At 36.2% G+C, this 12442-nt stretch overlaps 1 protein-coding gene across 1 annotated transcript; it reads left to right on the top strand.

Moving 5' to 3' along the window:
* Positions 1-9934: 9934 nt before the first annotated feature.
* LOC308416270 (olfactory receptor 10A5) lies at positions 9935-10888 on the top strand (the record flags this gene model as incomplete). The annotated part of the gene is made up of 1 exon (XM_080911205.1): positions 9935-10888. The coding sequence occupies one exon, from the start codon at positions 9935-9937 to the stop codon at positions 10886-10888; it is 954 nt and encodes a 317-aa protein (XP_080767331.1).
* Positions 10889-12442: the final 1554 nt, after the last annotated feature.

Below are 12442 nucleotides of genomic sequence, written 5' to 3'. Positions count from 1 at the left end.
AAATCTCAGTGAGAGTTTTGTGAGATCCAAGTAGCCTGTAGGCATGCTTCTAGGAGATTTTTTTCTTAATTGGGCTAATTGACATGGGAAGACCCAGTCCATTAGGGTAGTTTCAGAGTTTGGTCTGGGGACCTGGACTGTATAAGAGGAAAGATGGAAATCCAAAACATAGGTATGTTTGCATTTACTTCTGATTGTGAATGTGAATATTATATGACTACATGATTTCCTGCCTTGACTTTTGGAAGAACTATAATTTGGTATTGCAAAGTAAAGTACACCCTTTCTCATCTAAATTCCTTCTGTCAGGATATTTTATCTCAGCAACTATAATGGAAGTTTTGTTCAGCCCATCAATGAGTTCATAAAAGAGTAGCAATATATAAAGTGCATATATAAGGCAATCATATCTTGGTTATATTACCTAATTAAACACCCATAATAACAGCATGCAAGAATGAATATTACAATATAGATGAAGATCTATTGCCATAATGATATGTAGCTTGCTCGAGATCACAGTCAGTGGGAGAAATAAATTTTGAGCTCACGTTTTCAGTCCATCAGGTCTGTCATACAACACTTTCACTTAATAGAGAAATCAAAGAAAATTAAGTTAAAATGATTCTAACCTCATTTAGCAACAGTTGCTTTTTTATATAGTTATATAATATCGAACTTTGAGATGTGTGTGCTGTAGGTACTGATCTTTTGCTGTAACACAATGGGTTCAGATGGTTAGCATCCATGAGGGCAGAACACAGGCACAGCAGCATGAACAATTGAGAGTTCACGTACTGATCCACAAGTAGCTGGCAGAAAGAGGCACAGGGAGGATGTGCTTCTTTTAAAGCCTTTTCAAAGCCTGCTGACCATGACAAGCTTTAAGTTCAAACAATAAGCCCACTCCTGCTAATAGTACCTGAAGAGTTCCACAGATGAGGAGCTAAGTATTTAAACATATCAACCAACGAGCAAACAATCACAGTTTGTAACCTTATTTGTGGCTTTAAATAGAAAAGTCAGATGATTAAAAAAAAAGAAAGAAAAAGAAAAGTCAGTTGTATGCATGGCAGTTATAATTTCTGTAACTCCTTGGAGTTTGAAGTGTTTCATATGTGGAGTTTTTCAGATTGAATAATATCTGCCTATAGACATCGAGAATAACTTGGAGATGAGACCCATGTCTGAATATAAATTTCATTTATGCTTCATATAAACCTCATATACATATCCTAATGGTATTTTCATATAATATTTTGTGTATTTACATTTTGATTAGGACTCATCAAATTTTGACTACTACTACTGGAATTCCTGCATACCCAGACTCAGAGTTCCATGCCACCTCTCCATGCTTCCCCATATTTTCAAATGCAGTTGAATTTATGCAGTTTGGTTGTTTCTTTTCCATTACTTTTATTTTTTACAGTACAGTCATTGCCCCCTACCACTCGCAGTCTGGCCTCCTACAGTTCTTCATTCCATTCTTCCTCTCTCCTGTATCCAAGAGAATGTTCTCTATTAGGCCTCCCCAATTCCTGGGGCCTCAGTTCTCTCAAGGGTTAGGCACATCTTTTCCCACTGAGGCCACACCAGTCAGCCCTCTGTTGTATATGTGTCAGAAACCTGGGACCAGCTCGTGTGTGTGTGTGTGTGTGTGTGTATAACCATACATACATATATATATATATACATATACATACATATATTTACATACACACATATATACACATATATACACATACATATATATACACATACACACATATATATACACACATATATATATACACGTACATATATATATACATACATACATACATATGTACATACATACATACATACATACATACATATTGGGCCTGGTTGGTGGCTCAGTGTCTGAGAGATCTCAGGAATCTGGGTTGCTTCACAAGAAGCATTGAGTTGATTTGATGTTTCCATTTCAATAGAGGCCTCATCTCTGAAAGCACACATTTACATACTTTATTTTTACCAACACCTTACTTATTTACAGGTATTTCTTTTTTACTGTCCACTCATATCTTTGGCATGCTGTCATATATTTCTACACTTTTATTTTTCAGAGTAACACAATATAATTATTTTTGTAGTCTCTAGGTAGTTTTACTGGGATTTTGGAAAACTAAAAATAATGAATTTGTGTATTTGACTGACATCATGAACTGGGAATTCACTTCATGGTTTAAATAGGTTTCTTGTATGATGGTTGTTTCTTCTGCAAACAGCATAGAGTTGAACATTAATCACATATGTTGCATAGATCAGTTGTCGTAAATGGCAACATTGAATAGAAAAAGAAAATGATGTGGAAAACTTTGGCAATTGACCGGCGAATATTAATAGTAGTTATTGCTGGATAGTCAGAATTTCTGACATAAGCAATTGGACTGATACAGGTTCCCTCGAAGGGCACTGGATAGATAGACACCTGTGGTAGCAGAGGCAGACCAACAAGAGAAGGTCAATAATTTATTTTCCAGTCTCTTTAAAGAGTCTGTATGTTTAAACAGATATTAGGAGAATCAGTAAAAGCTAGTTCCTGAATAAAATAAACAATTGAGGAAAAAGAGACCTACCCCAGTGGAGAGAGGGACATTGTAACATTATAACCCTGGGCCCCAATGAAAAATAAAAAGAAGCAATACCAATTTAAAGTGCATAAGGAAAAACAGGAGCCAAGGCTGGAGAGGTACAGTGGGTATCCCAAGACACACAGAAAGATAAGATAATGCACACAGCCTAAAACATCATGACACACACTGCAGTAGGAGCATAAACTCTGCAGCCAGGTGTCTGGGTCATCATTCTGTATCTATCACACTGAGTAACTTGTGACAAATTACATAGCTATTAACTGTACTGTTATCTGTAAACAAAGACATCACAGCACCCATTGTACTGCTTTGTTGTCAACTTTAAATACCCTAAAATATACTTAAGAAGCTTGAGAGAAGTAAATGATTATTAATTTTATTCAAATTCCAATTAATTGTTGAAAGCAATTATCAGAAAAAGTAATAGGTGTGACTAGCTTTTTCTTTTAAAGATTTTTGAGGATGTATGTATTTTTATTTAATGTATATAATATAAAATCTTTAGATTCCTCTGAACTGGAATTATGGATAATTCTAAGCCACCATATGAGACTGAACATGGGCCTTTAATAAAAACAGTAACTGCCCTTAATCACTAATCCATGTCTCATTATGACATTTTCATTCATATGTTCATTATACTTTATTTTATTTACTTCCTCTCACTCCCCTAATGCCCTCCCTCACCCCTATTCTTCTCTTGCTAAATCCCTTGCTTCCAGCAAATAGTTCTACTCACCTGCTTTCTGTCACATATACTGCATTTGCCTTTCTCTCCCCAAAGCTGTCTTTTCTTCCACATGGTTCTCATTTAAAATAATTCTGTCTCTCTCTGTCTATGTCTCTCTCTCTGTCTATGTCTCTCTCTCTCTCTCTCTCTCTCTCTCTCTCTCTCTCTCTCTCTCTCTCTCTCTCTCTCTCTCTTTCTCTCTCCCTCTCTCTCTCACACACATGCACACATACACAAACATTCATACATATATGTACTCAAATACACAGATTCAAATCTAAATTTCACATATTAGATAAACTATGAAGTATTTTGACTTATTTCACATAAGAATGATTTCCAGATCTACTTATTTTCCTGTTAATGTCATGAGTTTGTGATTTTTTTTTTTGCTACTGTGTAAAACTCCATTATTTACAAACACCTAGGCTGATCAACTTCCTAACTATGGTGAATGAGACAGCTGTGAACATGGGTGTAAAAGTATCTCTGTGGTATTTGACTTGCAGTCCACAGCCTACACCAAGGAGTGGCTTGGCTGGGTTATATGGCAATTGTACTTTTAGTTTTATGAAAACTCCATACTGACTTCTGAGGTGATCATACTAGCTTAGTACATGCAGAGTGCATGTTGTGCCTCTTTCCTTATGTCCTCACCAGCATTTGCTGTCAGTTGTTCTCTTGGTCATAATCATTTTGATTAGAGTGAGATGAAATCCCATAGAAAATTTAATTTTCATGTCTTAATTGGCTGAGGAAGCTGAATGCTATTTTTAAATATTTATTAGCCAACCATATTTCTTCATTATAATATTGATGACATTATTAAAATTAGAAGATGGGAGATCATTCAGAAAAGAGATAAAAGAGTAGTATATGTTACACACTTTAAGCAATATGTTATATGATATGCCCATTTAAAATAGGAAGCAGGAGGTAACAATCAGCCGTATGCTGCAAGATTTGCAGAAATGTGAAATATTTGTAACAAAAAGATTCCCACAGTAGGGTTGAGACTAGCCAGAAGACTAAAATAATTGTTCATGAGCTAAATATTTAAAGCAGAGTAAAAATGCCTCCTTATTTCAGACTCTAAAGTGCTATGTCACAGTGGGTGAGAAGAGGCAGCAGTCAGCAGAGCTGACAGACCAGGGGAAATTCACTGCTTCTCTTCACAACAGTCATTCCCAGAACTCGTGGGACAAAGACATGTACTTGAAGTAACCCTTGGCAAGGTAAGCTTACCAAGCGGTAAGTCTTGGCTGCCTGGGTCATTGCCCAAACTTCAGATTGTATGCTGTGTATTCATCTAAGTTTCCCTCCAGGTCTCCTGTGTAGGCCACTGGGATCATTGATCATCGGGGCTCTCTGGCATCAGAGTGACTCATTAACAACTTTTTAATGAGGACACAGCCAGTAACTGTCCATTAGTACATTGTTTAGACTAAAGCCCCAGAGAAAACTGAGAACCAAAGTCAAGGACAACAGAGTTCAGTCCACAAGCTGCACATTGGAGCAAGAAAATGGACTTCTCTCATCGGAAGCCACCAGGCTTTTACTGTTAGGTCTCCAGGGTCCTTGTAGGTCCCAGAGGCTCTGATTCTGGCTATAGAAATGTGGGGGGGAAAAGAACTGATGGGACCAGGGACTTGGTGGGAGGAAGGAACAACTGAGGAGTGATTTCAGACCTGCCATAGCTCTCCGCAGAGACTCTTGATGAAATCAGAGGCTCAAGTGCAGTGTCTTTGTTTCCTTAGTGCACTAAATTTTACTTGTCAGGGAGACATTGCCTTTTGTCTCTCCTCTGTATATATCTCTCAAACATCTTGTCTGTTCTCAGGGCTTAACAAACCATTCTTGTGGAGATGAAATTTAAGCATGGATCAGTAGTGGAGCTTCCTGATTGGCTCCTCTGCCTGCAGTGATGATGGAGATTCAAATGCACACACATCTCAGTCTATTTAACCCTTCTCAATGTGTTCAGATTTTATTTTAAAAGGCGTCATTACTATGCTCAAATTTCGTATGTGTTCCTGCATCTTCAGAGTAAAACACATACTCAGTGTGGCATGTAAGTCCAACAATTAGCTTACTACTCAAAATTCAGTTTTGCCTTTCATGTATCTACACAATTATACTCATTCTAAACATTTTATCCCTTTACAAAATGCATGAGGTTTGAACACATCCTGTGTATTTTATGTACAAGTTCAAGGTTCTAAATTTTCATCCTGCAGTTACTAAATTTGTAAATGGGTTGTAATAATCAATTATACAAGTATATTATTCCATCTGTAATGATAAAATTAGAGCAATAGAAGTTAACCACTGTTTTATATGATTTCTTGATAAATTAGTCATACAAATAAGTTCTGTTCTTTCTTGAATTGCCACAAATATGGCTTCAAGATTGTCACTTGTCTTTTAATTACTGCACAGGCCTTTTATTCTTATTTACTTCTTAATCTAAATACAAAAGTATATCAAGGTGCATAATGTAGACATTATAGAATGAAGAATAAAATGTAATTGCATCATTAAAAGAAATAAAGAAATAAATACATTGGAAGATCTGAGACCTCATGGATATAATTTTGTAGTTTAAAATAAATATATTTGCCTTAAATAAGCATAATAATTGTAGCATTCACTGAACTAACACATGGAGTACCTTCTAGAGCTATTAAACCTTCATTTATGGCATTGTTCTAAATGGCTGCATGGAAGTCCATAAAAAAATCAATGTACATCAAATGTTGCAATTGTCTGTTCCTTCATCCATTGGTTGATATTACAATATTATAGCAGAAATGGAGAGGCAAATTCTAGAAAACAAAAATCTTCAAGCTTAATCTAAAATTGCAGAGCATGCATAGTTCAAAATGCTCCAATTATATAATCTAAAGAATATTTTGCATTTGACTTATGATGTTTCCCCTTAATATTTTCTCATTAATGTAATCATTGATTCACTTTACATTCCAATATCTGCTTCACCTCTCCCTGAGTACAATACTTTCCATCACTGAAGACAATCCATTGCATACCCATGACACATATCCAAATATCAGTTCACTATGTGAACATGAGTTGATTTCTTCATTCTCTAATCTCTCCTCTTGGTCTTCAGATCTGCCTTAAAGTCCTTTTGCATGTTTTTTTTTTCTATTGTTGGGAAATTTGCCACATAGCCTTGATATCTTCCTCATTTTTAATTTTCATTCAATTACTACTTTTAAGTGTTCAAAAGGCACTTAATTCTATATGGGCAGAGTCAACTTTCTTCTCGTGAATGTTTCTTTAGTATACATCCACAGGCTAAAATCTGGGTGCACTTTCTTTACAGTTGTCCACAGCTCAGTTTCACCATTTAAATCATTTTCCATATCAAATGCAATTGTATGCTAAAAGTTGAGAAGTTAGCCGCACTTTATTGCACTCTCTCTATACTATCTATTCTTGTACATAAATTTCTGTAGCCTAATCATGTCTGCACTTCATTTGGTTCTACTTTTGGAATTTGTTTTTACTGTAATATTTTCACAATTACATAAAGGCTTTTTATGCCTATGTTTAACCAAGTTTATTTTTAACAGTGCCTAAAAAGTATTAAGTGATTGTGTTAAGTGTCTTTATTCTTCATATGTGCCTTTCAAGATACTACTCAAGATATTTCTTTTAAAGTTCATTAGAATTAAGTTTTTGAAACTTTTTTAGATTTATTTATTATGTATACAGTGTTCTGCCTCCATATGGCCTGCAGGACAGAATAGGACATCAGATCTCATTATACATGGTAATGAGCCACCATGTGATTTCTGGAAGTTGAACTTAGGACCTCTGAAAGAACAGTTGATGATCTTAATCTCTGAGCCATCTCTTTCCCCTTAAAATTATTTATTATTCATGGGTGAATACTATTTTTATCATTGCCATCTCTACCAGTTATTTTATATCTGTTTAAAGTGACTTAAATCGGTCTTTTGTTAGACTCTGGACTACAATGATTCCTCACATGTCATCACCCCAGGGACTCTAAAGGAATTGAATAGATACTGAAGTTTCATTTCATTTAGTATCTACATTTTCCTTCAGGTGGATGATGAAATGTTGCTGAATGTTTCCCTTTGAAACTTCATGATAATGTTTCTCAGAAGTTTAATCAAAGAAATTAAGGAAACTGTAATTTGGGGTGTCGCTTGTTTTAGTGGTGTACTTGGAGGTTGCCAACTTTAGATTTTTTGAAACCTAATATACACATTAATTTTTTTTACTTCCTTAAATTATTTTCAGGATCTTAAATTTGATACAAAATGGATTAGGCCAATTCTACTGATAACCAATTGCCAAATTGTGTTCTGATAGACTGAAGAAGTGTCTTGGATTGGTACCCATGAACTGAGTAGGTAAGGTAACTGAAGTAGCCTGTAGTTCCTTCGTTGAAGGGGTTGCATTAATATAATCCCCTAAATTAGTTTTCTAGGCATGTGGATACCTCAGTCCTTCTTAGAAGGGAAAACAAAACAGGAGAGGCATTCACATTTTGGACTTCCTTCTTTTTGAGCTTCATAAGTTCTGTGGATGGTTTCTTGGGTATTCTGAGCTTTTGAGGCTAGTATCTGCTTATAAGTGAGTACATACCTTGAGAGCTTTTTTGTGACTGGATTACCTCACTCAGGATGATAGCTTCAAGTTCTATCCATTTACCTAGAAATTTCATGAGCTTGTTGTTTTTAATAGCTGAGTATGAATCGCCTCAAAAGAACAAAACTTAATTTTAAAAAATTACCTTTTAAAACATCATCTTTTGTCAAAGTTATAGAAACATGGGCCCTGAGGCAATCATAATGATAACTCTTAATTTTGTCAGTATATAAAGATTGAAACAGTGACAAGTTTGTTAAGATGTATATATATATAATAAAAATTTTCTGGTTTTATTTGGCTCTAGTCCTATTCATTAGGATCCTATTCATTGAGCCTAGTTAATTTTCAATGTGAAGGAAGCATGGGAATGCAAAGAAATGCTTGGTTTCTTTTATAAAATGAATAAATTTGAAAAAGATAAAATAAAATAAATGATCAAAAATCATGTTGCCCGGGGCCTACTCCCATGATGGCCAGGTCCCACAGAAGAGATAAGGCTTACGTGAGAGAGAAGTGAGTCAGGCACAGGGTCCAGGGAATATTACAGCCTGCCTAACTAGCAGTCAAAGTGCTTCTCCATCTCTACAGAATTCAGTAGGCATAGATAGATTCATGATGTTCCAAAACATAGATCATGTCATTTTTGCCACTGGGCATGTATTTAACTTTTTCTTGGTCATTAGTTCAATCATCACTGATAAACAGTGACAGAACAGATTTGTCTATTATAGTCATTTTTCATAATTAAGCCTATAATCCAACATTTAAGAACCTTGTGATTTCAAGAACACGAGACAAAAATCTCCAAACCAGCTTGAGCAAATTGTCATGTCCAGAGCAGTTATTTAAAGTATTAACTCTTAATGGTGAGAATGCCATTTATCATTAGCCGCAAGAAAAAATTTCAGGCTAAAACTGTTGCACTTATTAAATTTGTGCCCATAAAATAATGTCTATATTTTATTTCATTGAATATATTTGTATTTCTAATCTTGGTATTTTATTGTTCTTTGGTCATACATTACCATAGAGACCTTGTATCAGCTAACTTTTCTAAGAAAGGGAATCTTAATACTTTATTCTTTTATCATTTGTGTACACCATTCTTTGTCCACCAGTATAAGCCCCTGTATAAAAAAGATATAACACCAGCAAATCTAACTTTGTTGCCATATCTCTTTCTCAGGGAATATACTATATGAGGCCCCCAACCTTATATGCCACATAATTGCCCAAGTGAATTTAAAGAAGAAGCTTTTAACCTGATCTGCTGCTGACTCCTCAACCCCCTGAATCTTGTTTACCTTTTAACTGTACTTGGTTTTTATTCTCTTGTTCCTGAGTGAGTACCAGGGCAGATGTCCCAAGAGTATTTTGGAGTTTAGAGCCTCCTAAAGTAAACTGTTATCCTTATCTGAGTTAGAACCTCAAGGTCACAAGGAAGACCTTTAAGTGAGGCCAGATAAGGATATCTCCCTAAAAGCAGGAAGGAGACTCAGGACTTTCCTGGGGAAGCTGATAAACAATACTCATGGAAGAAGGCATTTATTCATAAAAGTTTCCATCAATCCAATATTCCAAGTTGTACAAATAGTAAAATCACCCCCAAGCATGCAACATGTGGAGATCAAGGCCAAAAGAGGGAGGCAGCGTGGCAGTGATTGCCTCTCTCAGCTTGCTTTTCTGGATATTTGTCAAGAAGCTGTACTGGCTTTATGACTTTCACTGTTCCCATTAGGTACAACTGTGCCATTAGGTGTTTCCTCTATACCGTTGTCTTCATTGTCAGGCTTCACAAGGTGGTTCTTCTTTCAACAGATCTAGTTTTGCCTCTTTCCCTGCCAACAATCAGGAGTCTAATAAATAAATCCAGAATTTGGTTTGTGTAGTCGAGACTCTATCTTCATAAGCACACAGGTTATTTCTGCCCATTCCCATGGCTGCAGGAAACCAGACAAGAGTAACTGAGTTTATCCTCATGAGCTTCTCTTCCCTGCCTACTAAAATACAAACATTGCTCTTCCTGGTATTTCTGACCATCTACTTAGTCACTCTTTTGGGAAACAGCCTCATCATTCTGGTGACTTTGGCTGACCCCATGCTGCAAAGCCCCATGTACTTCTTTCTCAGAAATTTATCCTTCTTAGAGATTGGCTTCAACCTAGTCATTGTACCCAAAATGTTGGGGACCCTGATTGCTCAGGACACAAGCATCTCCTTCCTTGGTTGTGCCACTCAGATGTATTTCTTCTTCTTCTTTGGAGTGGCTGAGTGCTTTCTACTTGCCACCATGGCCTATGACCGCTATGTAGCCATCTGCAGTCCCTTGCATTACCCAGTCATCATGAACCAAACAACACGTGCCAGACTGGCTGCTGCCTCCTGGTTTCCAGGATTCCCTGTAGCCACTGTGCAAACCACATGGCTCTTCAGTTTTCCATTTTGTGCCAACAACAAGGTGAACCACTTCTTCTGTGACAGCCCACCTGTGCTGAGGCTGGTCTGTGCAGACACAACACGGTTTGAAGTCTACGCCATTGTTGGGACCATTCTGGTCGTCATGATACCCTGCCTGCTGATCCTATGTTCCTACATTCTCATTGCAGCTTCCATCCTCAAGATTCCATCAGCTAAAGGGAAGCACAAAGCCTTCTCCACCTGCTCCTCACATCTCCTTGTTGTCTCTCTTTTCTATGTGTCTTCAAGCCTCACTTACTTTAGGCCTAAATCAAAGAATTCTCCTGAAAGCAAGAAATTGTTATCATTGTCCTACACTGTTGTGACTCCCATGTTGAACCCCATCATCTATAGTCTGAGAAATAATGAGGTGAAGAATGCCCTGAGCAGGACCTTCCACAAGGCCTTGGCCCTCAGAAACCATATCACATAAATATCAACATCTTCTCTCCATTTTAAATGTCCAGTAAAAAATTACACCCACTTAAATGGCTGTTACAAAGCCCAGTAGAGACAAAAATGGTCAGAAAGGAAATTAATATTCTTTTTATATTTCTTTGCCTTCTTATTTTATAAATAATTTTCCCAACAGAGTAATTTATATTTTTGGTGCTTCTATGACCACTTTGTTCAAGGTATTATTTTGCTAACCTGCATGAAAATTGCATACATTGTGCACTGTATGAAATTCCTAATGTGTACTTGGAGACGGAAATGAGAACACATAGTAAAAATCATCAAAAAGTCATAGTGGCCCTTTGGTTGGCTTTAGACTAGTCTGGATCCAGGTGCAAAGATATGTCCCTATTCTACTGTGTGTGTCTTTTAGTCTTTCATTTTATTTCACATTCTCCATAGGCTGGTAGTTTGAGACCACAAACAGAGGAAGGCAAACTACTAATTCACATGCATATTTATAGAATGTCAATAGTCTCATTGAGTTTTTACTTGGGCTCTTTCATTCAGGTAGAATAAGCCCAGTTTACAGTTCTCCCAATTTCATTTTAAGGCTCTAAACATTTGTTTTTCAACATTGCAAAATTTTAGATACTATCTATTATGATACTCTCCTCTGCATGGCTTCCCATGGATCTTTGGAGACTTCAGTACAAGGTCTTCTATGAACGCTATGGTATTTATTACACTAAGTGACTTTGTATCTCAAAGTTACATGCACTGTAAGCATGAACAGGCAAAGAGCACCACAATAGAATAAGTTAAGCAATGCTGAGGAATTCAAATGAAGTCATTGCTAAGAGCAAATGAATTTTATTGCTGAGGAATAAAACCAAAGATGTTTAAACAAATATAATCTACAATTATAAAATATAATACAATTCTAAACCCCAAGCGTTTGAATATTAGTTTTGTACTTTTTCACTGCCATATAATATATGAAAATTATTTAGCTCAGAGACATGGCAAAACAATATTTTATAAGGGTATCGATTAAGAAAAGAGTTGACAAGTTTATGTTTGAGAAATACCTAATGGACATCTATTTAATACACACTTCAATCAAATTAGCAAAATTCAGCTATATCTATAAGAATTCAGTACAAATAGCTTTATACTATGCCATGTTGATCAGACCACACTAGAAACATCCTTCACTTAAGCTACACACTGATAAATTAAAACGTTTATTCAAAGGTAATCACACCCCTTACATACCTTTAGACTGGAAGAGTTCAAGTGAGGAGGGAAGTGATATTTACAAAAGAGGGTATAAATACTTAAATAAGCCAATAAGACCATTAGAAGCCAGAAAAGTCATACACTAGAGTGTAGGTATCACTTGTGCCATAAGTCATATGCAGTAGAGTTTAAGTGTTATTTGGAATGTATTGGGAAAATATATGTTCAACTAAAGAGATCACAAGACACCATAATATACATGAGCGTTCTGCAGGATAAAGCTGCAGTGAGGTAAAACTGATGTGTGAGGGCCAGGTAGAGGACTTGGAAATGGGATAGAATTGGTGTC

Source organism: Micromys minutus, assembly GCF_963924665.1.
Source record: "Micromys minutus genome assembly, chromosome: 2".
Lineage (NCBI taxonomy): Eukaryota > Metazoa > Chordata > Mammalia > Rodentia > Muridae > Micromys > Micromys minutus.
This window is presented reverse-complemented; position numbering and strand designations above follow the sequence as displayed.